Source organism: Cavia porcellus, unplaced genomic scaffold (assembly GCF_034190915.1).
Source record: "Cavia porcellus strain 051 isolate PalLab524CR breed Dunkin Hartley unplaced genomic scaffold, mCavPor4.1 scaffold_5, whole genome shotgun sequence".
In the NCBI taxonomy this organism is placed as follows: Eukaryota; Metazoa; Chordata; class Mammalia; order Rodentia; family Caviidae; genus Cavia; species Cavia porcellus.
The window spans coordinates 76,829,797-76,857,315 of NW_026947488.1; the positions used below are offsets into that span (position 1 = coordinate 76,829,797).

Here is a 27,519-nt window from a genome sequence, read left to right on the forward strand (position 1 = left end):
ATGGAAATTAGAGATAGCCCCTTCTTTTTCTTAATGGTTCTCCCCCCACCGCCAGTACTTAGTATTGAACTCAGAGCCTTTGTATGGATCTGTATCACTAGTCCATCCTCCCACCTCACCTTTTTACTTTGAAACAGTCTGGCTACATTGCTCAGACTGGGGCTTGAACATACTCCCCATCTTCCCACAGTGCTGAGATTACATGCATGTGCCAGCATATCCAGCTTCTTGTTTACTCTTTTGATCCAACTCCATCATAATGTTGGAATTTTCAAAAAGTTTTTTCAACCTTTATAGTCATAAACCGTAAGAAATAGTACACTGTCAGCTTCACAGCTTCATAATCATAATCATTATAAGTCATTTCCCATGATGTGTTTCTTTAACAGTAGAAACTCACGGGGCTGCAGATTTAGCTCAGTGGCACGAGTACCTGCCTTGCAAGCAGGCGGTCGTGAGTTCGATCCCCGGTACCGATAAAAAAAAACAAAAAAAAATTGAAACTCACCTATAAGTATCACGTGTTTTCTCAAGCAACATGCCTTTTACTCTGTTGTAATTCTTCAAGTATTGGATAACTGAGGAAGACTTTATTTTAACATCATGTATTCATTATAAGAGGAAGCAAGATTTACATGTACTATCTGCTATGTTGCTTGCACTTATGAGTTTCCATGGAAATGTATAATGCCTTTCCTCTCCTAGCAGGTCATGTATGAGCTGTTAATGTACATGGAATCCAGGTGAAAATGATACCATGGCAGAAAAAATTCTCATAATAACCCACATCTCAAGTAAAGAAAAAAATGTATATAATATGAGTAATATTGCTGTTATAGTATATGATGTTAAGCAAAATTAGTTGCTTTTCTGAGTACTGACCATTTTGTGATAAGCAATATAGAAATGTTGGGTCTAATTTTGGACATAATGTTTTCCAAGATTAAATACTGACAAATGAGTTGAATTTCTCTTGCAATACAAAGGCTAGTATTTGACTTCTTGTAGAGAAAATTACATATTGTTTTTCTCCTTGTCTTTAGTAATTGCATTATGCCAGAAACCTATTCCCTGTAATGTAGCAAGCATATTTTAAAATTTCCACTATTCTTAATCTGCATGATTGATTGTGGAATTTCAGCAGCTCTTTTACAGCCTGATTAATTTCTCCAGACCTTGGGCATGACTGTTTCCAAAGGCAGTTTTCCAGTAACCTGTTTTTCTTTTGAGGTCAAGCATTAGGCTTTTTAATATCTTGTATACTGTATCATCTTTTCGTCTACTAAGCACAAAATACAAATCTATGATGTGTTTATCAACTGAGCAGCTATTTTAAGAATACTAGAACTTCCTTGTATCCTGAGTTCTGAGCAAGGTTATTTTTACTCACAAACTCAGCTGTCGCCCTGGATGTTTCTAAAGGACTCATCTCTACAGCAGTCTCTGCTATGATTGTTTTCAAAACCTGGATGCCAAAGAGGAAATGCAAATTCCTGAATTTATGTTGCAGTCCCTTTACCCTTCCTACCTAATGGGAAAAGGTTAGCATATGCAGAGATCAGCTAGCTTATGCCGATACACAATGAAACTAGCACAGCATTATAAAATAACCCTCTAGTTTCACTGCAGAGACCACACATGAACTTGAATTAGACATGGAATTTTCTGGTATAGACCATCTCCTATTTTCCCAGGATGATGGAAGACATTGTTTTAGTGTCTAGTCACATTGTAATTGAGTCTTTTTTTTTTACAGCCTTAGGATCTATAGACATGCCCAAAGAATGACCTACCTTCATTACTTACTGTCTGTTGTTTAGAAGAGATTCAGTCTCTGTGCCTCAGAACCTCATCTATGAATGGGAACTAATCTAACAGTTTGACAGGATGATAGTGAAACTAATGATTAATACATGTGGCAGCCCATAGAACAGTGGTTGGCTCATAGTAAGTGCTCAGAAATGTTAGCTGCTATACTTCCTATTGCTATCTTATATGTCCTATATTATATTCATAATTTTCTTATTTAAAAGTAACCTTTGAAGCATGTGAAGCATGGAAAGAGAATAAGTACACATCAAATGGTTTGTTGCATAATTTTGTTAATTATCTCTAATAAGATTGATTTAAAAATCATTTACTCGCTGGCAGTAGTACAAGATTAGTAAAATGTGTATAGTTTAGGAGTCCTTTTGGTTTCTTAGTGTGTTTTTATTGTTTAAATTTTATGTTACAAACTTTAGAGGGACTCATTCCAATTTCAATGTGGAAAGTATCATGATATTTTAGTTTTTGTATATCCTGTGATGACTATGACAAAACATACAACATTGGTTTTAATAATACAAAGCATTGCTTGCATTATTTTTCTAGTCATCCCTTTGCTTTATTCAATGTATTTCTTCTAAGAACCATAACATTTTTCTGTATCTCTGCAGTATCAATCATTTAGGGAAGGGTCTTTCAGAAAGAATCTCAAGTTTGGATGCAGGAAAAGGGCTTTATTTTACATTTTGATTGGTGATGGGTTTCTTTTTAATCTTAATTTGTGTCTCTCAGTGCATGAAACTATTTTGCTATTGTTTGTGCCAATTAGTGTCAGGCTGTTTAAGAATCCAAAAGAAGAACAAAAAAATAAGACACTGGTTTTAATTGACTGAGACAGCTTTGGAAGAAAGCAGTTGGGTAGAAAAGCTGCCAGGTTCATGACAGATTTTTAAGAAAGTGAAGGGAAGATTTCTGAGAGATGGCAAAGATGCCCAGTTATAGCTAGTAGTAACTTGCAAGCAGATTTGATTATCAGCTATGGAGTGGGTCTCATCCTTTATGTATCCAAATGAAGGAATTAGATAATTGAAGGAAGGAAGGAAGGACTATTGAGTCAGAACTTCCCAGAATTGGTAGCTTGTTGGCAGAGTATACCTGTGACTTCATTAAAACATGCCGTTTTCTGTTGACGGAGCACATTTAAGTTGAGCAAACAGCCTTGGTTCAGTGACTGATCTCATGCCCTAAGGATATTTTACCAATTTGGATTATGTTACCTTTCTTTCTTTTTCTCTTTTCCTCCCACTCATTCTTCAGTGACGTATTTTAAGAATATAGATGAGTCTGTATAAAATAAATATGAATGTACTTGTCCCCATCTAATTTTATTAAGTACTAATGTTCTGCCTGTTTACAATAGGATATATTGTAAAAAAGTCACACATATGAATGAGGATTCTTACATTTCATTTCCCTTCCTTCCTGTAAAGAAACAGCCACTACCATGTGTGTAGTATCTTTCTTCATGTTTTTATATTTTAGTGCATATTTTTGCATCTGTTAACATGAACATTGTACAGTATTATTTTACATATTAAAAACTAAATATAGCACCACACATGCTGACTTATGTGGCTGAGTTTTGACTTATAATCACTTTGGTTATACATTGTTTTATTCATTGGTGTGTTCTATTGGATGCCATTTCATTATGATACTAACATGTTATCTATCCATCCTCTTATTGATGGCCATTTAAGTTATTTTCAGTTTTTTTCTTATTGTTAACAATGTAATAGTAAACATTCCTGTACATTTCTTCTACACACATGAAAGTAAAAAAGCAGAAGTAAAAAATGCTGTCTTGATTTCCAAAATAGTGTTGATTCCCTTTAACAGTAAAGAACATTTCCCTTTCTCTATATCACCACCCATTCTTGATATTCTTAGACCTTCTTTTTCCCAATCAAAGCAGGTAAAATTGTATTGTGATATTTGCAATTGACTCCTTGTAATTTTTAAGTATCTTTTATTACTTTATTTTTTATTCAGGCTTTCCCTCATATAAATTTCCAGAACATATGAAATTGAGAATATTTCAAATTATATTCTTATGTTTCAAAGGTATACAAAATGGTCTTATTGAAAGAAATCCTGAGTTTTGGTAATTACTTTCAATGCATTTACTTAGGGATACATACATGCACTCAATGATAAAAATGAACTCAAGAAAGGAAGCCACTCAATTAGTGGCTGTGTCCTAAGCCTTCTTGTTTGTTTCTTGGATAGAAAGTACTTAATATCTGTTACTTCTGTGTTTATGTGAATGATGAGGAAACTGTTGATTTCATTGACTAAAATTTAGATTAGACAAATATTGTGAGCTAGAAGATAGTGTATATAGCTTGGTTGTTAAGAGACAAGACAGATGATTGTGCCATAGAGAAGAGCTATTTATGTGGGGCTGGCTGTTGGAATTAAGACCAGTGTACACAGAGTGGGTAAATTGTGTACCTATATCAATAATTGTAGAAAATGGTATTATTTGCTTGGAAAATTCCTCCTGTGTTTTCCAATCCTTAGCATGTGGAAAGTCCTTGGCTTTATGTTTGTCTCTAAACTTAGTGAACTAGGGAAACTTGTAAAATTTTAGTCACTGTATTTCTTGGAATCCAGTTATAAAAATGTTTAAACATGTGAATCATTTACCTGTGAAGTAGCATTTTTCTCCTTCAGGTATTCATTGATTCTTTCAAATCACATTTCCCCCACATGTGTAAACAGTAGAGCACATAAATTTATATTATTTGTTCACTGTGGTAGATTGAATGTGTGGTTAGCCTGATTTGCTGTGTTCACTGCATTTATTGGGCATGGAGCTACCTAATTATGTCCTTCAACAGCATATGACCTACTGACTTGCTTGCTTACTGTCTTGTCTGTTTAATGTGACCCACATTTCCCAAACGCTCCCAGGGAATTTTAGCTCTGAAGGAATCTGGTCCCTAATTGTTCTCAGTTGCAGCAAGGGTCTGTTTCTGATACTTTCCTACTTCAAATCACCATCTTACTTTCAAATTGTGCTATTCTGTTCCAGTATAGGAATAGTGTTATAGGAATATTACCATATTATTTATCAATATCCTGACTTAGTAGATACAGAGATGAAATCTGTAGGGCCTGGGTCTTACTTCCCTAAAACATTGTTTTAAAGTGAAATATTTCATGTGTATTTTGGCTTCTCACATCATTAGGCTAAAAAAAATCTTATCTGTGTTGTCTGCCGTTTTCTTGCTGTCCCCTTCTTGTAGGACTTCTGTAGCTCTGCTGTCTCCCTTCTGGAAGACTTTGACAACATAATGGTAACACCCCTGCTGCCATTCCTTTTTCTTTTCTTTTAAGTAAACCTTTATAGCATTATCATTTGAACATCAGAATGAGAATTGATTTTTTTCTTCTTATAACTGTTAATAGTTACTATATTCATTTCACTGTTACTTGGTTTATGTTTGAGACTATAATGTAGAATTATGAATGCCTTGACCATATTCAATTTAATGGGATTTTTTTCTGAATGTTTTCCTCTTTGATCGCCTTATGATTTTCATTATATGTGGTGTATGGTATAAAAACTAATACATGTTCATGAGAGCATAGACCAGTTTGTGTACCTTCATCCCAGTCCCAGTTTTGAGTCCATTTATTTCTGAGCTCCTGCTTCTCTCTGTGGTAATTTACATCATCACTACAACGCATGGCATGCTGATTTATAGGCCAATGCAAGATAACGAAAACTGATTGTTATGAAATACACCATTCTCATCACATCCCACTCACTGATTATTCCCAGATTCTTAACAAAATGCATCATCTTTTTTTTTTCTTTCTGGTATGGAGAATTTTTTTTTTTTACTTTGAGCATAGGTCTTGTGCGTGCATGTTATAAGACTTCGCCTCTAGTGCTTTGCCTGGGCTACCTAAGAATGCATGTTTTGCATTAAATTACTTATAGGTTTCTGTATCAGGTAGCCAACTCACAACATAAACCCAAGAAGCTTTAGAATAAAAAAGAGCACACATCTCAGATGTGAATGTAAGTCACCTTGTTTCACTGCCATTTTAATGGGTAACATTATTTGTACTTTCATGACAATATCCTTAACTGCATATTCAAACTTTGAAAATACTTAACTTATGAAATACTTTTTATATAGGCAGTTTTTCCAAAAGTTACCTCAGTAAAGAGTAGTTCAGAAATTTAGCTGAAAATACTCAATTTTACTTGGTATTTTATGGTATATTGGAGAGCAGATAAGGATTTTATTTAAAATTTTGAATTAGATGACAACTTAAAAATATTTTGAATAAAATCTGGGTGTGATAGTACATGCCTATAAACCCAGCACTTGGGAGGCTGAGGCAAGAGAATTACTGTGAATTTGAGGCCAGCCTGGGTTGCAAAGTAAGTTCAAGGCTACCCTGAACTGTAACTGTATAGTGAAACCTTGTCTCAAAAAGACAACACCTCACCAGTTTATGTTATCCAAAGTACATTTATTCAGATGATAATGTCATTCAGAAGAAAGCAAATTTCACCAGTCATTTACTTTTGTTTGAAAAAATATTCCTGTGGACAAAATACTTTGTTTATTAAATATTTAAGGTCAGAAGCTTCTCTGATTTTATAAAACTCACTCAAATTAGTAGAAATGTAGGTCTTTTCAATCCTTTTTACATTTCTTATTTTTTAACATTCTCCCACACTAAGAATTAAATGAATGTTTAGTCAAACAGTTGTTACTTTCATTATCCCAAATAAGGAGTATAATGAGTATATTTTTAACAAATCATTATCTTCATAATTTACAGACATGTTATCAAAGTGTAAAAATTCACTATGTTTGAGATATGTTTACTTTAGAATGAATTAGGTTATTCTAGCATTTAGTATTTATGGATTCCCAACAAAGTTGTATTTGATGTCAAACCTAATAAAAATATGAAATGTGAGTGATCAATAGGCCTCTTACAATTACGGAGCATTTTCTGTGTCTGTTGTCTGCAGTCAGTACTAGTTAGTGTGATGTGATGACCATGCCTTCTTACTCACACCGGTGGTATGTTGTTCTGTCTTGGCACCACTACTCCCTAAATTTCAGACTAGGACTCATAAAATATTACCTGCTGATTTTTATTGTGTGAATATTTTACTCATAAATTTTTCCAAAATCAGTGGTTTCAGAAACGGACACAAAATTTGACTGTGGTTTTCCTGGTAAAACTTTTCTCTTTACAGCCTTTAAAACTATTGCAAGTTACTAAATAAGAATTCATAAAGAAAGTTACTAGCCAACTGAATGTATGTCTAGGAAACTTGCTCCTTGTGAAATATTGCTGCTTATCATACATACCAAATACTAACTTAAAATATGACCAGTTCTTTTTAAAAATAAATACTAAAGTATGACCAATTCTTTTTAAAAATAGAAATTTTCACATGTGCTCAGTTAACTGAGGGAGTAAGAACAAGTCCCAAAAAGTAAAAATAATGCTTGAGGTTGATTTATCAAAACTTTTAAACTTCTTGGATGCATAAATTCAAATGTAAAGATTTCTGAGTCTGCCTTTCTTTGTCTCAGTTAAAATATAGCAACAGGAAAGAATTGTCCTATGAAGGCTAGGAATGTGGTTCAATACTGAACAGCACAGCTTCTGTAGGAGTATTTAGGAAGTGAAAATTTTAGAAAATATAAAATATTTATATTTTGTTTTTAGAGGCAAATCTAATACAAAATGCATGAAAATGACATGTGTAGGAACTAGTTCAGGTAGCAAAGTAGAGAACAGATTGTCTGACCATTAGAATGACCCTTAGGCTGTAAATCATCCCCTTATTGTAAATATGCCAGGTATCTGAACCACAGGAGCTCCAGCAGGGACACGGACGTCTTACATTCTGCCCTACTAGTGTGCTTATGAAACCTGTCTAGACACAAATATTCCATCAAAACCAGCTCTAGCCAGGGCTGGTGGCACAACCAATGATTCCCAGTACTGGAGAGGAGAAGGCACCTTACCTGTGCTACCATTTTTCCATTTGTAAAGCTAGGAAGTTAATATTGCTTCTCATAGTTTCAAGCAGCATACAAAGAATCTGAGTTACTTTCTAGACATTAATGCAGGCAGAAAGAAGAAATCATTAGCATGATAGATGCTAATCATTAAATGAGTTTTCATCTTTAAAAGATGGTGCAGGAAACTACAAAACAATTGGAAAGCACTTGGTAAAGTAATTTATGCTGAAATATAAATCCCCATTTACCTTGTAAATTACTGAGCTTTTACTATGTGGACCCCATGCTAGGAACTGATAAAAAAAATGAAATAACTAGAACAGTGGCCCATAGTTGTCATCCTATCTACTCAGGAAGCTGAGGCAGGAGGATTGAAAGCTCAAGGCCAACCTAGACAACTTTGTGAGACTTCCTCAAAATTAAGAAAAGAACTAAAGCTTAGACTGCTTTCAGAAAATATCAGGTAATCGAAGTGACCAGAAGCCCTATTTGCTGGGCACGATCTAATTTTATCTGGGTCGCCCTGGCCTATCCGATTTAGTTGATACATTATGTAGTATATTCTTGGTTTAACACAGTCAAACCATGCCCTCTGACATTAAAAAATCCCTATCTCTCAGTCTTTAGTTTTTTACACAGTATGGTCCTTATTGAAGATTTGTAAACTTTTCAATGCATTAAATAACTTTTTTTTCCTCAACAAATTGAATTTTTTTTTTTTTTACGTGGGATCGAACTCACGACTGCCTGCTTGCAAGGCAGGTGCTTATGCCGCTGAGCTAAATCCCCAGCCCCAACAAATTGAATTTTTTTTAAAAAAAATTGGATATAATGTATTCCTGGCATTATTCTGAAGCATCAAAAATAAGGATTTATTTCAGCCTTGGAGGAGAGATAAGGGTATTTTCCTTTTAGGACAATCCATGGTGACAAGGCTTTTCACAGAGAACGGAGAGAATACTAACCATACTTGTGATTTTCTCAGGGGGGATACTGTGCTTAAGTAATATGTTAGGAAAATTGACAGTGGGGAGGGAAAATAATATAGCTACACAATATTTATTTGTTTATTTATTTATTGGTACCGAGGATCAAACTTGCTACCTTGCGACCTTGCACTTGCCAGACAGGCACTTATGCGGCTGAACTAAATCCCCAGCCCCATCCACACAACATTTAAAGATGTCCAAATTGTATCTCAATTTTTTGTATTCCTTTCTCCTTGCTTCTTTTGAAGTTACAGTCCCTTTCTTTGAATGTTAGTTTTTGTGATATTTTATGTAGAAAAATAAATTTGTTTATATTTCCTAAATTTTCATAATTTCCAGTGTTATTTGTCAATAAAAGTGTTCTAATAGTTCAAATACATCTTATTCCTAGGATTCTATCCCCCTCACCTCTTAAGTTTTAGTGTATTCCACCAGGCTTTTTAGTGAGCAGAGGGGGAGCAGTTAGGAGAGGTCTGCTTTATATGTATGCATGCAGCTGTCAAACAGATTGCATCCCATTTCCCTCAAAGCCCACAGGCTTACCAATTGATGATTCCCTATTGCTCTCACTGGTCTGACTCACATAGAAATAGTCCAGTTTTCTTCTGTTGTGTAAAAATGATCATATACATGTATTTGTCCCCACAAAGGAGCACAAAAATTTATTTTAGGGACTTTCTATGGCGTTAATGTCAAGGAGAATTGATTTAAAGTGTGATGCTTAACGGACTGGTTAATATTTTTGTGGATAATTAAGAACCATTTGGATACTTTGAGCAGAGTAATATTTAGGTTTCCCATGGCTGCACAACGAATTTGGGGTATTTTTCTTAGACCCAATCACCTAGAGAAATAGTTATATTTAACAGATTAGTGAATGCATCTTAATGTAACTCTACATTGGAAATTTAGATTGTTATTGGAGCTGTTGTGAACAGATAACAGAGTAGATACACTTAAGAAATTTGTGTTTTTACTGTTCTAATAAATAGTCACCTTAGGAGAGGCTGCAGTTTATCAGTGACCTCTAGTGACTTTGTTTAATATGTTACATTGCAGTATCTCATTAACAAGTCTTAATAGGGGCTCTGTTTAGGTCTCTTTGTGGGATGATTTTAAGAAGCCATACGTCTTTAAAGAATAAGCACTCCATGAGTACTTAAAATATTTGCATCTTTAATGTTACCTATGGGGCATCTCTTCTTAAAAGAAGGAGCCCTAGGCTGTGGGGTAAGACTCATTGGAGTTTAGTTCATGGCTCTGCAGTCTGCCTGGGTGAGCTTGTTTCACTGCTTAGGCTCTTTGAGTCTTGCATGTCTTGTGTGAAGAATGTGAGGAAGGCTCTTCTTCCCTGAAGAACTCTTGAGAATATGGGACTAAGAAGCCCACACACAGACAGACATTGCACTGTTAATAGTGTTGGTGTTCTCCCTCTTAAGCTAAATGTTTCTCCCTTTTTCCTTGCTCAAAATATCTACACTACTTCCCAAAAATGTTAAAATATTTTATCTAACCATAACTTAACACATTTAAAAATAAAATCTGTTGTAAGATAATAGTAAAAAAATTCTATATTAAAACTTTACAATTTGTAAATGCTTTAAACACCTAGGGATGGTAGGAAGCTAGGTTTCTTTTTATAATTATTGCTATAGGCTTCCTTAAAGTAACTTATGCTATCACAATAAAAACTGCATATCACTATTTTTATCAGTATATTTATTTAGCTAAGTCTAACACGTGTATTAAGATTGATGAGTAATAATTGCTGTTATTTAATATGTACTTGGTTAGAATTATATTTGCTGTTGACTTATAGTCGTTTTATTGACTATAGTCTAATTCAGTGGTGGTGAACCTTTTAAAGCTTTTAATAATAATGAATAATCAGCTGTGGCATGCATGCCACAAGTTTACCACCACTGGTCTAATTGATTATTAGTGTCATGGTAGGTACCAGATTTTCCTCTTGAGTACATGCCTAAATAGGTAATTTTTAAAAATCATTTTGAAGAAATTTCATTAAGAAGTCATGTAATTTTTATATGCCATTCACATATACCAGTTTTTCCCATTACAGGCTCTTGGTGGTACAGTCCTGTTTTTCTAAATTTCACACTTAGAGAATCATGTCTTTTGCCCCAGAGGAGAATTTCTGCTCATTGTATTGGAAAGATACCCAAGAGCTTCTCCACCATACAGACCATTGATAACTTAGGCTTCTGTTTATATCTGTGTTATCTTTGGGAACATCTGTAGTCTTCTAAGAAGAAAAATTCAACACACTGTACACACGTTAGAAATTGATGAGAGCTAGCATCTAGTGCAGTTTGAAAGTCTGTGAGTTAGTGAAACTTGATGTCTTACACTATTTGGATTATAGACCAGAAACTCAACTCAGACACGTACTGTAATGATCAAGAGTTTTCCTTGACTTTGTTTTACAGGGCCAGCCAGGAGACCAGGCTGCTCTCTTTGCTACACAAGCACGACCTTCCCCTCAACTCCCCCAATATCCAGGGCTTCAGCAAGCACAGGTACCACATTTGCTTCCTAGTTAGTCCTGGGATTTTTTAATACTCTTCGTTTGAAGTGGGAAAACCAATAAACTAGATATCAACTCCCTATCATATCTAGAGTTTTATTACTTCTTCTTGTAGATCATAACTGTCGTTTCAAAGAACCATTAGCAGTAATTGTTTAGCAAGTCTCAGGATTGATAAAAGATCAAGTATTTTAGGAAATCTTTGAATTAAAAATGTAAATAATTTTTGAACTATATTGATAGCAGATATTGAAATGTTTGACAGTCTTAGCAATACTTATAATGGATAGTGATGTAATTCATGACAGGAATTTTTATGTTCAAAGATAACTTTGATGAGAAATTATGGTAGAATAGTAAGCCCTTTGAATAAGACCTCAGCACAGTTTATGGTAACTCACGAGTCACGGGACATTTCATGAGTTACATGTTAGGTTTGGTTTTCTTATCTGCAAAATAAGGTGAAGGATATGCAGGTTTAAAACAACTTGTAGAATTACCATAGCATCATATACACAGTAGATTCTCAACAGGTGATATATTTGCCTTGATATATAATCTTCAGCTACTTACAATTTTGTTATTTCTGCATCCATATAATCTTAACCTATTCTCCTCAGAGTTAGGAGTTCTGTTTTGTTAGCAAGACTCCTATGGGCTAGCAGTTCATTTTGGATCCACAGCTAAAATTAAATCATGTTTGGTCTCCCAGGCATTGAGCCCTTTAGTCTGGATCCATTCGTGCTGTTTGCTAGAAGTTCATTATATTTTACTCTGTCTTCTAACTCAGCTGTATAAAATGACCTTAAGATACAGTGTGTTAAGGTTTTAATAGTGCTGTACTTTCATCAGCATTCTGTTCCATAAATTGCATCTTATGATCTAGTAGAACCTCAGATTTTTCTTTCATATAAGGAGTTTAGCTTTAGAGAAATAGATATAGTAGTTTTATATTAATATTGATTAGAAAAATTGTTCCAATTATTTATTGGTAGAGTACTGAAAGGAGCAGTGGTCTAAGCAAGTTAAGACAGTATTGAACAGTCATCAGTTGTTCTGCTATTAATAGTTCCTCTGCCTTGAGTACAGAAATCTTTTTTAATATTTTGAGCCCCAAGGGTCTTTGAAAATTTTCAGGGAGGTCCTCTTGTGTTTGTGTCTGCCCTGTGTATATTCGTGATGAGAAATCCAGGTGGTGAAACGGAGCGCTGACTTTTTCCCTTGTGCCTGTCTGCAGACCATGCCCCAGGGCTATACAATGTATGGAACACAGATGCCTTTGCAACAAACAGCACAGCAACAGGCTGGTGGCGTGGTCCTGTCTCCCAGCTACAACTCCAGAGTCTATCCGACTGCACATTCCAGCCCTGCGCTAATGGAAAGACTCAGACAGATTCAGCAGCAGCCCAGTGGCTATGTGCAACAGCAGGCCTCGCCGTACCTGCAGCCCTTGACCAGCTCTCAGAGGTGATACCAGTAGAACTAATGCCTGCCATGGGAAAACCTCACATTCTGACACATTGTTACACTTCTTGCATGGCACATTATAATGAGTTCCGTGATCTTGTATATTTGCATGTACTTTATATTCTGGCATCTCATTTTCAGTGGGATGCAGGAAAGGGTTCAAAATAAGGAATGTCTCGTTTACTTTATTTAAGGCTCCTGTTTTTGACCCACTTCTTCCATAGAATTGGCTTAACATTTTTAGATAATATTAGTGAACCCTAATATGTTGTGTCATCTAAGCCATCTAAGAGAAAAACTGTTGACTTTATATCAATGCCTTCTTAGAATTTGTAGATAAGTGCCATAATATTTATAATTTCAATACTAATTGTGCTTGATACTCACAAGAATTTTTCTGAGACATAGTTTTTACCTTTTCTCTTCAGGATTGGGTGGTAAAACCAGATCATAATAAATTCTTTTTGGCTCCTGTTTTAATCAGATTCCTTAGATAAGGGTATAATTGTGCTCCCCATTATGGTAGTTACAATCCACAGGTGGCCATTTAAATTTAGACTGATGAAATTGTATTAAACCTTTAGTTTCTCCATTATCCTATTCATATTTCAGGTGTTTAGTAACCAAATGTGTCCAGCAGGGCAAGATTTGAAAGTATGGTTTGTGCAGTCACACATGGCTTTCTGTTTATATGGGCCCCATATGGGCTTGATGTTCTGTTGTTTCTTGATATTCTTACTGACATTTTGCACCTATACCTAAAAATTACATAACTAGTCCTGATAGCTGGTGGCCATCCTCTTGGAAAGCAGAGGCAGAAATCAGCTTAGTTATCATAGGAAATAGTATTGGACAGTGTTATCCTGAGAATTAAATACCATGCAGACTTTTGTAGCATAGCTGACAGCTGCATGGCTCCTGTGTGTGTCTCCAGATAATTACTGGAGAGTTAGGGAAAATAAATTATTTTGGAAAATATGCACTGTATTTACTATTTTTATAATAAGTTGTTGTGTAGCAAAGCCCAAGAGCTTAAACTTCATAGCTTAAAGACTCGGACCAAATCTCACCTATGCCCTTTTTGAGTAATCCTAAATTACTTCTTAGGCTCTGTCCTCTCATTTTTAGAGTGAGAATAACAAAACTGATGACTTCAGAGCACTGTAAATGAAATGAATAATACAAACCTTTAGCATAGTGCTTGATCCAAAGTAAATGTTCTGTTAATGTCACTTATTATTAAAAGTTACTTAATTTTTAAATATTAAATGCTATTTCCATTTACCCTAATTAATGTGCTTCCTGTCCTTTTTATCATGTCACGTCTCTTATTTTGCTTCTGGTCCTTTCCCCATTTGAATTGTACAAACAGTTATTGAACACTGATATTTTCTTTGTGGAAATATGTAATGTGCTGGCTAAATCTTTGATAGTATATATTTATGGGCCTAAAAACAGATTGCGTTATTCTTTGTCAGACTGAACCATCAGGCTTTACAGCAGAGCCCTCTGGTGGCCGGAGGAATCGATGCTGTTCTGACTTCTGCTCATCCAAGCCTCCCCTCTGTGCCCCTGCCTCAGGACCCCATGAGGCCCAGACAGCCACAAGCGCGACAGCAGCAGAGACTTCTCCAGGTAGGATCGAGGATATGAGAGCAGTGGGTCACCTTTCAAACACTGCAGATGTGACCACCTCACAGAATCAAGTATCTGTTAGATTTTAATTCCCTAGTTCCAAGGAGTCTTATGTTTTGGACACTAGTGGCTGAACTGTTACAGCTTAGTTCAGACTTAGCAAAAGTTCTCCTTTATCTGTGCATCTACCAGGTCATGAGCAGGAGAGAGTATTTTTCAGAGCCTCCTTCCTCTTTCAGAAATTTAGGAAGCCATGTGGATTCCTTTTTTAACAATAGGTCTCAACTTTGCCAGATACTGTTTAACCAGGTGCCTGCAATTTGAATGGAATATTTCATATACCTGAAACATACATGCAGACCAAAGACTCCTGAAGTTCCAGGGCTCTTACCAGTTTTCAAGAAGTCTGTAATCCAAAAAAGTTTGATCTGACTGTGAAATTGGAGGTACATAGGGTAATTCAAAGGTATATTTCTTCTTATCTCTCTCAGAATCCAGAGAACTATCATTGCTTATTTGATGCAAATATTTGAGAGTCCTAAAGACGTCCTTTGATTACCATAGTTTTATTTCTGATTTCCTCATTTAAGAAATATAAACAGTTATGTTTACCCATGCCATTTGTTTTTAATAGTAACAGTTCAGCATCATACTGTAATTTACAAACTTGCCTATGTTATTGGGTAAGGATTTCCTGGTGAGACTGTAAGCTGACCTCTAATCTTATTACCATCTCAACTAAAAATAAGATCTTATTTTATGTACTACAAAAAAAGAAAAACAACTTTGAAGCTAGGCTGGGTCGGATCGTATCTCAAAAGTAGTAAAAAGTGCTTGGGTTGTAGACCAGAAAGAAGCCCTGAGATCAGTCACCAAAATTGCAACAACAACAAAAAAAGAAGTCTAGTGGAGCTGGGGCACCTGTGAGCTATGCCCTGGGTATGAGATCAGTGGGAACGAAACTTGCCTTGCAATAAGAAGTAGCAAAGGGACTTCAGTGTCTCACCATGAGGGGAAGGAAGTGGAGACCATAAACTCAGATGATTCTGAGCTATGAATCTAATGATCTCCGAAATTCTGGTTGAGAGTATCAGTATGTGATAAGCAGAAGCCAACATAAATCCTCTGTAAACTGAGATTGACATGATGCCATGAGTTATCAGATACCATTAGTTGTATCCCAATTTTTGACTTGATAAAATATTTTAAGAGTTGCATCGCAACACTGATAATACACAGTAATTAGTTTCTGGAAGTATGGACAATCTCATTCATTGTACAGAGGTCATTTCCAAGTTGGTAAAAACTCTGTTCTTCACTTTTATCATCAATAAAATGGAGATGATTTAATGCCTACCTCTTAAATGTGTAGCAATGCTTAAATATGAAAATCCAAGTAAAGTTTTAGTTTGGTAATGTTACTATTTATATTTTCATTAATTTGATCATAAATAGGGATAGTCTCTTAAATTATGTTTCTAAACTTTTGAGGATTTGTGTTGCTGAATTTTTAGGCCCACCATTTGTATTTTCCTTAATTTTAAAATCTCTCATTTCCAAATCACTGAAGAAAGTTACTACATTGTTTACTTTACCTTACAGTGTTTTTTTCCCCCAAAGATATAAATAAGGAAAATATTTCCTCATTGAGTAATATTTATTTTTATCCCTATTATGACATTTTGGTAATTTTTCTTATCAACAGTAGATTCCTTATAAATATGAAAAAAATGATTTGTTTCTGTGTCTAAGTTATACTTAATCTCTTTTGATGTTTGGCTGCCTCCATAAAGAATAAAGTATGTGATTATCAAATTGGATTTTTCTTTCTTGGACAAGTTTACAGAGAACCAAATGGACAGTTGGTGTCAAATTGCAATAATGTGTTTCCAGTTCAACATTTATTATTCATGTTGGAGTGACCTATCCTGATTTCTGACAGGAACCCATAGCCATGAACTGTCAGAAATGCTGTTTAGTGGTAGCTATTTAATGCTTTGCTCTAAAGAAGACATAATTTAGGGAATATTATGCAGGTCAAATTGGAAAGATAAGAAGATGAAAAAAATCGTGGGTTGATATCTTAAACATGAAATACTTAGATAGAGGAAGGGTCTCACTATGTAGTTCAGACTGGCCTAGACACACTTTGTAGTCCAGGCTGGACTTGAACTCACAGTGATCCTCTTGCCTCAGCCTTAAGAGTGCTGGGATTACAGGCATGCAGTATCATACCCAGCCCAATTGCCCTTAAAGTTGAATTATACTTTTCTCTTGTTTGTGTCGCACAGACAAGTGAATATCTGTTCTATTTTTTCTGTGACTTGGGAACATTTTCCAAGAGGTGTGTATTTGATCCAGCTTGATCTTTGACATTATTTCTAGTTTTATGCTGATAATTTACGCTAGAATTTATCAAAGAAGCTAATCTGTATCTTCCTTCAAAGAATAAAAATTAATTCCTAAAAGATACTTGCAAATGTCACAGAGAATAATGTAACTACTGAACATTGCTCATCTAACTTGATGAGACAGGTAGCATACATGTGGAAGGGCAAATGATGTGAAGGGAATTAAAACAGTACTTACAAAAGAGGGTGTAAGATGATGTAGATGGTGAACACTGAACTTAGAGGAAGAGGTTTTGGTACTGGAGTGACCTCAGAAGGCTTCCTGGAAAAACAGACTTAGGTCTCGCTTTTACACCATAAAGGTTTGCCAATGTAAAAATGAAAGAGGTTCACAGTCAGGTTCCACAGAATGATGTTTTGGTCAGGGACTGATTGCATATACAACTGTGGTCTCATGAGATTATAATGGAGCTCAAAAATGTCTGTACCTTAGTGAGATCATAGCCTTCATTATCCCAGAAATGTGATGATGCTGGTGCAGATCAACCTACTGCACTGCCAGGTACACAGAAGTATAATATGTGCAACTATATTCAGTACACAATAGTGTAGTTGAAATGATCATAAATAACTGTTTCTAGTTGATGCATTCCCTTACTATACTTTCTACGATTGTATTAGAGTACACTCCTTTTGCTTTTAAAAAATGTTTGCTTAAATCAGCTTGCTGTGTTTCATCAGCAGCAGATGTATACATCTTGTATTTTTCTTGTGCTTAATTTAATCTCCTGTTATTTTGGCATATATGCATGTACACTCAGGTACGTGCCTAGTTGTGTAGTAGGCCATATCATCTGGATTTGTGTAAGTGCACAGTATGATGATTAGACACTGACAAAACCACCTAATGGCACATTTCTTAGAAAGTAGCCCTATCATTAGAATGACATGTTTTTGCTTCAGCAAATTAGATAAAAGATATAGGAGACAGAAATTCCCAGGTGACATTAATCCTTTCCCTTTAAGGTATAATCAATTTTCTTCTTTTGCAGATGCAGCAGCCACAGCCACCCCCACAACCTCAGCAGCCTCAGCAGCCCCCCCAGCCCCAGCAGACCTCACAAACCCAGAATCAGACTCTTGGTCTCCAAGCAATGCAGCCCCAGCAGCCTCTGGTAAGGCCTCCTGTTTCAGACTCAGATGTGTGGGTTTCTTTTTTGAAGGCAGGTTGCATTCTTTTATCCATTAGCTTGTGAAGAATTGAAATAGCTTAAATATACGTACTATTTTTCCCTAGAACTGGATCAGAGTTTTGTTGTTATATTTGATGTATTTATTTCTGTAGAAAAATACAAATAAACATTGTGGTTCAATAGGTTATACCATTTTCCTCTTGAAAGTTACTGAGACTGTTCCATGGACTTCACTTTTTAAAATGAAATATTAAGGTCTCTGAACAGTGCTAGATTTATGATTTGGTATGTATGGTTTAGATTATTAACCTTGCTGTTTGCAAAAAGAATAGGAGAGCTTTTTAAAATATGATCTTTTGTGATGTAAAATAGTTTTTACCCCAATAGAGTTTACTTTGGGAGTTTTTGTCTAATTTTGAATTGTTTTTATTAGTTTATGGCTGCAGTACAAGTGATGGCATCTGTTGTGAGAGTTGGTACTTGGGCATAACAAATCAGCTCTTTTTTCCTTCCGTACTCCTCTCATTCCTCCCTGCTACTTCTACCTCTTGGTCCCCGTTCCATTTACTAAAGCTCTATTTCCATTTTTTCTCTTTAATTCTTATTTACCCCATCTTTTTCCATCTCCTTTTTCCTGTTGTCCCTCAATTTCTTCTTCCTCTTCCCATTTGCAGATCTCCTTACTTGCTTTATCTTTTATTTTGCTCTCTATATTTTGGGTTTCTCATATAAGAAAAACTCTGCAGTTTGCTAGCTTCACAAATGAAATTTGAAAATATACGTGGCATCAAAGATTTATACACCTCAGAAATTCACAATAACTAGTACTTTTGTGAGTTTTATATTTTACCATTTACTTAATACTTTCACTTAAACTGGCTTCTTTCCCTATTTGAAAGTTATTAGGTAAATATTTTTAAAAGAAGGCATTTATCACTGTCATCAATGATTACATCATCACATAATACTGGGAATATTCTTGAAAATAAATACAGATGTACCTCAGTTCACAATCTTAAATTTGTTCTATGATTTTGGAAAAGATGACTGTGTTTGTATGCAAAAGATGGCTGTGGTCATGTTTGTCACTTGATGCAATTTGCAAACCGAAACAATATTTTGCCAAATGCTTCTGTTTGCAAACCAGCTTGTTTGCAAACGAAAGCATTTATGAACTCAGTACCACTATACTCAGAAGGAAAAAGTATTGAGAGAATTTTCCATGTAATTCAGCAGTGTGAATTTTGTGAGCACTATGTAGGATAAGCAGACTACTGCACACATGTTATACTGGAAAACTCTGGTATGGATGGTCTGTAGCCCTGTATTTGAGAATGAATTATTTCACAACTTTGTAGAACAGCAATAGCAATGTGGCAATGCAGGAGTGCATTAGGAAGAATTAGATTAGAATTAAATGTGTAAAGGAATGTGTTTAAATAGAACTGACAAATCTAGTATGATCAGCTGGACTAGCATAATTATCAACTCTTCCTCAGAGACCTAATTCAAGAACTCAAAAAATGATAAAAGAATAAAAAATGAGCAACTAAAAATAAGTAGACTTTTTTCAAAAGAAGTATAAATGGCCAATAAATACATAAAACAATGTTTAACATCTCTGGCTATTAGGAATTGCAAATTAAAACAACATGAAGGATTCTATCTTCCTCCAGAAAGTATGATTCTCATCAAGAAATCAAATAAAGAACTGCAAGGCTGTTAGGAGAAATAACCATTATACATTATTGATGGAAATGTAGACTAGTACAACCAGTGTGGAAATCTGTGTGGAGATTCCTTAAAAAACTGAAAGTAGATTTTCTATTTGACCCTTTTAGGTTATTTCCCTTTTAGGTACAGTATCTTACTGAAAAGATTAAAAGCTGTGTATTACAGTGATACATGTGTACCCATGTTCATAGTTACACAACTCATTATAGCTAAATGTTGAGAAGAGCCTAATGTGGCATTTATACACACTTGGATGTCTTAGTTATTTTTCTCATTGCTGAGACAAAGTACTTGACACCCAAAGTTAAGGGAGACAGATGTATTCTGGCTCACAGTTTGTAGAGGTTTCATCCATAATTGATTGGCTCCAATGCAGAGTGACACGGCAGAAAGGCATCACAGAGGAGATGGTAGGCGGGAAGTAGCAAAGCAATGACGTAGTGAAGAAGCAAGTCCAAGCAGCCTTAGCAGCTTCTTTGTTCCCTTTTTGTATTCTTTCTAGACTACTGGATCTAGGATGGTACCAAATCAGTCAGATGGCTTAGTATCACACATTCTTAATCCCAGCATCACATATTCTAGATCCAGCACTCTTGGAAAAGCCCCACTTATGACTGCATCAGACTTTGGGGGGACATCTAGACATAGGCCATAACAGCGGAGTACTACTCTACCATAAAGAAAGATAACTTGAGTCATCTGTAGGAAAATGGATGCAGCTTGAGACCATAATATTAAATGAAGTAAAGCAGACACACAAGTTTAAATATTCCATGATTTCTTCCATGTAAGAAACCCAAAATCTAAATAAAGGGCAAAATAAAGTACAGATAATAGGAAATAGGGAGATAGAGCCTTTGCAAAAGGGAAGGAGACTGAGAGATGAAAAGAAAAAAGAGATGAAAAGATCTAGGATGTGTTATGTACATCTGCCAACTGCTCATGAGGCGTATAATCATTATGCACTGCAAACATGTACCAATAAAAAATTTAAAAGAATGTATAAAATATTTAAGGATGTAAAATTAGGCTTTTCCTAGATAGTCACGCAACATAAACATAGATGGATATTACTATCAAGTGCCTGTAAATAACAAATTTGTTTTGCAGGGATACTGATAATCGAACTCAGGACCTCACACTTGCCAGGCAGGCACTGCACTACTGAGCTTTATTCCTGGCCCTATAATTATTTTTGTATAGGATAAACAAAAATGTTTGATTTGGTTAAAGAAAGTATCCTTATGATATTGGGGTAGAAATTATCTTAAGATTTGTTATAGTTTGAAGCAGAGACCAGTTTAGAACTGAAAGGAGACTCTCCCCAGGATTTTGTGTTCCTTACTTATTTTACAGTTTAGTGAATATCTAATAAATGATATATAAAACATTTGTATCATATTTATTCAGGTTCTACTTCTAATATGATACTGAAATTTTTAATGCAAAAAGTTGTGTTTCATCCACTAGCTTAAAATACTAACCCAGGGATAAAGCATGTTACTTGGAGCATGACATATGATTTTATTTTTTCTGATTGTACTCATGGAAAAGTCTTTACAGACAAATAAAAACTTTTATTTAAAGAAATTTTAATGAATAGTAAAGCCACAATAGAACTTTTTTTTTTTTTTTCATTTTTGGCTGAAGGCTAAGTGCTACCTGGAGAAGCACAGTTTTTTGTTTGTTTTTTTAAAAATATTTGGAGTACTATATTGTAATATAGGCAGCACTTGCGATAGACTAACAAAAATGTTCCAAATGTATGTTAGGATAGCCTAGAAAATTTAAAATGTTTTTAAAATTGTAAATGCTTAGAGCTGGAGTGTTAGGTTTCAGGTTGGAAGGTATGATCAATAATCTTGGAATTTTATATTATTACAATTTGTTTTTAAAGTATACTTTAAAAGGAGACTGTACATTTGCGTTTATTTACATAATTACCTGTGTGTAGTGTTAAGCAGCTGTGAAGTCAGCCTCTTCTAGTACTCTGCTACCATTTGCTTAACTGCCTCTTCACCTGTTAAGGATTTATTGTTGCCAGTGTCAAAAACAGTGCTGCTAAGGACATTTTGATTTATTCTGATTGTTTGGCCCTATAAAAAAAGAAAAATAGAAATATAGGAAAAAATTATAAATATTGGTATGTATCTTTACAACAGTAAGAACATAAAACCTCTGCAATATTAAGATAAATACTGTATTTTCTTGTATCTCTTAGTATTGTTCCTTTTCATATTTCCACTAAGGTTTATGTATGTAAATACGTTTCTCTGCATTTATGGTAAACCTCTTTAGCAGATCCAGTTCTTCCAGGTGGCCAGTGTTCTGCATTTAGTTCCTCTCTCAGCTGGAGAAGAAGGGGTGGGCTGGCTGTTGAGGACAACCAAGCTTTGACTCATTGGGGTTCGGACAGCCAAGCTCTGACTCATTGGGCTTCTGATTGATGCTGTATCAAGGGAGAAGTGAAAATGGCAGCAGCCACCACCCTGCCGCTATCTGCTGACAGGGAAAGTTCACAGTTGAATTCAACAAGTTCTTATTTTAGTATGTGCAGTAGGAACTGCCACCCTACCAGATGTTAGGAAAAGGCCAAGAAAGTACAAAGTGTGTGCCCTCCAGAAAACTTACAGCTGTCGGAAGTGGTTAAATAGCAGTTGTGTACATGGCAAGTGGTGTTACAGGTACTGAGTTCTGGGGAGCTTCAGAGATTGTGTTAACTTGCTAGAACTGCCTCACAAAATACACAAACAGGGTGATAACTGAAATTTATTGCTTATCAATTTGAGACAGGACTTGTTAGTCCGAGATCACGGTATCAGCAGGGTGAGTTCCTTCTGCAAGGTCCCAGGGAGTCTCTATCATGTCTCTCCCTTACCTCCTGGTAGTTCACTGGCCATCTTTGGCCTTCTTTGGCCTGTGGGACCTTGACCTCTGCCTTTTCTGTCTGGTGTGGTTCTCACTGTATGCATGTGTGTGTGTAAATTCTCCTGTTTTAGGAAGGCATCATTGATATTAATATAAAAGCTACCTTGTTTCATATACTAATAGTGTTTTCACAGCAAGAGCTACTAGAAACCACCTAGCGCTTGTGAAAGTAGTGATGGTCTTACTCTGGTGCCCTTGAAACCCAGAAAAGTACCTGGATTCTTTAAACTTCTGTCAAATAAATGACTCACTTGTTGACTGTGATAGCAATAATTTGTAAAATCACATCCATAAGTAAAAGCATATTTCAGAGGCAAGATACCTAAATCTGAGAGTTTGTATGTAGGCCCATTGTCAAATTATCCCAGTTGCTGATTTATTAGTCTACCTCTGCTGCTAAATCAGTACATTGAAGATCTGAGGTTTAAAAAAGAAATAATGACACTTCACTGAGAAGAGATTACTAGTAAGTCACACATTTTTGCCTTGGTAATGATTAAGCATAAAAATATTCTTGAATAAGTGAATTTTATCAAAACAGAGATTAAAGGATCCAAGATTTGTGTGTGGGGGAGGTTGTTTTTGTTTTAAATTCAGCAGTATGGTAGTGTCTACTGGAGAGTGGTTATTCTATACCAGCTCGTTGTACCTGATAGTGTTGAGCTGTGGTTCGCTTTTTGGTCACCGCAGGGAATAGCCTCTACCCCCACAAAGATCAGGAGCCAAAATGTTGAAGAAAGGCACTGGTCATGCGGTTCCATATATTTAGAATAAAGGTACCCACACAGCACTGAGGGTTCAGGAGTGCTTCCTGCTCTGTGTCCTGGAAGGATTAGGTGATACTTGCTGCTCTTTGAAGGATAAGGAAATTTCAAGAAAGGTATAAAATGGAGTGCAGGGTATTTGAAGAAAAGGGATTAACATTTGCAAAGCCACAGGTGTGAGAGAGAAGCCAAGATCATGATCTATACATAAGATACAGTCTAGAAAAGCATTTCCCAATTAATTTATTGCATTCAAATAGGAAATACTAAACACACATGGATTATGAATTTCAGGACCTCTGGTAAACCCTAATGAACTATTTATGTACTTACTTTGGTATATTAAAAGTTCCATCTTCTACTACATGATGATTTTCAGATCTAGCCAAACCTCAGAGAACTGTTTGAGAATTCAGATTTCTTGCTTACTTGCTGGAGAAATTCTAATTCAAAAAGTCTAAGGAGGCACCCCGGAAGGGTCACTTTAAAAATTCCTTCTGAATGTTTTGTGCTTCCTCAGCATCTTACAGAGTCCAGGCCTTGTAGTACAGCGGCTTGATTTGAAATGCTACCACAGTGTGCTTTTTGGGGGGAACTGGCCACAGCTGTCTTTTCTGGTGGTAGGGACTCCAGAGTCAGAGAATGTGAGGTCTCTTCCCTGCTTGTGTTTGAATAGAGTGGCAGACACAATATCAGGGTTTTGAGAGGCTTTGAAAGGAAGCATATGTGAAGAAAAAGCCTGCAACTTAGAAGACTTAAATAGGGATCTGTCTCACTACATATTTCTGGTCAGCATTAAAGAAGTGGCCTCAAAACCTCTTCACATCCATTGTTAGTGTGGACCCAAGAAACTTTTGTATACCTATCAATATTTACTGTTTTAGAAATTAAAGCAAAAATATTAGCAACATTTAGTAACTTAGTTTGAAATATTCATTTTATAGTAACAGAAGTGTCACTTATGAAAAAGAAACATTTTTCAAAGTAAAAAATTAGAGAAGTGATGTTAACATTTAAAAAAAATGTCTTTAATGCCTGGCTGAATAGAATATGTTGGATTTGTTGCACCAGCATGCCTTACGTAGCTTCTGGAAAACTATGCTGTATACTCAGAAGACAGTGGAAATGAACAAAGCAAATTCATATCTTCCTGTGGTTATGAAAATGTTTTTGACTCTGCAGATAACATGACGGTCTTGAGGACTGCCTGTGAGGTCCCTGGGTCATCCTTTGAAACACTCTGAATATATGCTACCTCTTTGTTATTTGCTTGTTTTCTTCTTGTGACTCAGGTGATTGAACACAGAGCCTTGCACATACTAAGCAAATTGTTCACCACCCAGTAACCTATCCAGCCCTATGCCAATCTGTCTGGGTCACTCAGCAGCCCTCCTCCCCACCCCCTACCCCAGAACACACACACACATGCATCCACAAGGACAGCCAGGCTTTGCAATATACAGAATCTGAGGTGATCACTGCTCTGTCTCATTGTAAATAGTCTCATTTAAAGCTGGTTTTAAATGAACAAAAGAAGAGTAGCTAAGCATTTGTCAAATAAATGTTCAGTAGTTATCCACCATACACCCCGGTATGCCAGCTAATCAGTGTAGACATCTTTGCAACCAAATATTTAGAATTTAGAATTATTTCCAAATAAGTTAATATTTGGAAGATAGTGTTTGTACTTAAGGATACACTGAGGGAGTGGTGGGTAGATGAGGAAATGTTGGCTGAAGGCTACAAAATATAAGGAAGAAGTTCTGGTGATCTATTGTATACCATGGTGACTATAGCTAATAATAATGTATAGACTTCAAAATTGCAGATTTTTAAAGTTCTCATTATGAAGAAATGATAATTGTGCAAGGTGATGAATGTTAACTAGCTTGATTTAATCATTCCACAATGTATACATATAATGTTGCATTTTACCCTATAAATATTATATATGATTATATTTGGGTATATTTGGGTGTGGTATATTTGGGTATATTAGGTGATCGTGGTTAAGATCTTGGACTCTGGATCCAGAAAGTTTAGTCTGAAACCCAGCCATAATACCTAGAGTGATCATGGGCAAATCACTGAACCCCTCTGAGCTTTAGTTTCCTCATCTGTAAAATGAGAATAATAGCAGGTAGAGTTCACACTCCTTTACAGATGTTCCCCAAATTCAGATGCCACCGACAATGCAGGATTTACTTATAACTCACAAAAACTTGCCTGAATGGACACAAGGCTCCTTTAATTTATCCTACTTATGTGACTGCTCATATGTTTTGCTACAGAAATTTAATATGTTTGCTGTGGCGTGCTGTCTTACATTTAGGTTTGGTCTATGTATTTGAATGTTTCATAGTAAATCATCTGTATACTGAATTTCAAAACACATCTGTCTCCAGGACTTTGGACAATAGATTGAGGAGTTAATACCTCATCAAGATTAAATGTGCTAATACATACATTTAAGGTCCAAAATAGTGATTGGCACATACTAAATACTATCTGTGGTTTTGTTCAATAAATACAGTGATTTTTCTGAATAAGCATAGTAACAATTGAATAGAAGAAGATATTTGTATTTTTTCACATAAATGATAGAACAGTTTTTATTGCTTTTTTCCTCTGTATTTGGGCAAGAGAAAGAAAAAAAGAAAAAAAAGAAGGAGGATGTGATTGTCCTGCATTTGTATTGGGGAAAAGTAATGACAGTGGCAGAAGAGATACTTTGTCAGCTTTCTGTATCTTTTTAGTAGTGAAGAAGGTTGTCAGGGTTGATAGTATGTCAGACTTAATGATTCCATTGATTTGTACTATGCACTTACTGAAGGCCTGGCACTGTGTGATACGAGGGAACACATGGGTGGATAAGCCCCAACCACATCCTGAGTGACTCACTGTTGAGCCTGGTGCTGTTCCAGACACTCACTTTTAAAAGAATCAGCCTGGTGATGCCCATTGATTAGAATAAAGTATAGGACTCCCAGTTAAATTAGAGTTTTAGGTAAACAGTAACAATATAAGAGTCCCAAACACTATATTGGACCTATTTACACTAAATTTAGTATTTGTCATATGAAGTATTTGAGACATACTTAGAACTAGAAAAATATTCATTGTTTATCTATAATCCTCATTAACTACGTATTTTGTATTTTTATTTTCTGGCAACCCAACCCTACTTATAATCCTAGGCTATTTTCTGTCATTGGCAAGCTGAGGAACAAATAGATGTTGCATTCATATAAGGTAATTGAAAATATCCTATAAAAACAAAACTCTTCAAAGATGTGAACAGGACTAAGGGAACTAAGTGGGAGTGTGGCACAGGCCTGATGGCTCCTAAGGCCACTGAGCCAGAAGAGGGAAGAGCCACAGAGGGTTGCAGCCTTCCTGCCCTGGAGCCTCAGGGTGGTGCTCAGCCAGCAGAGTCCCAACATGGAGGAAATTGGCAAAGTAAAACAGAGCTTTACTGTGCTCCTTCCCCACTTCCTGGAAGTGTCCCTTCTCACCCTCAAAGTCAGAGGGCAAAGGGCACCAGCCAGTGGGTGCACCTCACACCAGGAGACTGGTGACAGTGGCACAATCCTGATGTCCCTGTGACTGAGAAACACCTCCTTAGTATGGCAGGAAAAAGCCAGGTAAAAATAAAGGGAGGAGAGGAGATCAAAAAAAGCAAAGGGAGAAAGTGACAGCCTGGCATTTGCAGGTAAAGAAAAATAAATTGGTATGACCAATTCTAACAAAAAGTAATTTTGCTTCTACTAAATACTATTTTTTAAAATTAACTGTCACAATTTGTTATTTCAACTGAACAGATAGAATCAGCAGACCAGCCAGTCATATTGTACCTGAGGGTGGATTCTTTCCACGGCCTCTGCACTCATGCACAGGGCCCGAGAGAGAGATCGTTCTCCTAAAGTTGGCACTCATCCTGCCCCAGCAATGACCACATACTAAGGATGAGTATTGCCAACCTGATTTTCCATACGGTGGGCAATCTCATGTGAGCCTGGCCCTTAGTGCTTCCAAGTATTTTTCCCTATTCATGTAGGTAAGGTCTATAGGA

The 27,519-nt window shown here is 35.9% G+C and overlaps 1 protein-coding gene across 9 annotated transcripts in view; it reads left to right on the top strand.

Moving 5' to 3' along the window:
• Med12l (mediator complex subunit 12L) overlaps positions 1-27,519 on the top strand; it is a 276,541-nt gene that overhangs the window by 242,141 nt on the left and 6,881 nt on the right. For 6 of the 9 annotated variants that reach the window (XM_063249179.1, XM_063249180.1, XM_063249185.1 and 3 more), the window contains 5 exons: positions 5,079-5,129; positions 11,278-11,367; positions 12,613-12,842; positions 14,321-14,477; positions 17,881-18,003. In XM_063249179.1, the coding sequence (XP_063105249.1) occupies positions 5,079-5,129; positions 11,278-11,367; positions 12,613-12,842; positions 14,321-14,477; positions 17,881-18,003 (651 nt within the window). The remainder of the gene's footprint in view (positions 1-5,078; positions 5,130-11,277; positions 11,368-12,612; positions 12,843-14,320; positions 14,478-17,880; positions 18,004-27,519) is intronic. The other 3 variants (XM_063249183.1, XM_063249184.1, XM_063249187.1) reach the window with 1 other exon arrangement.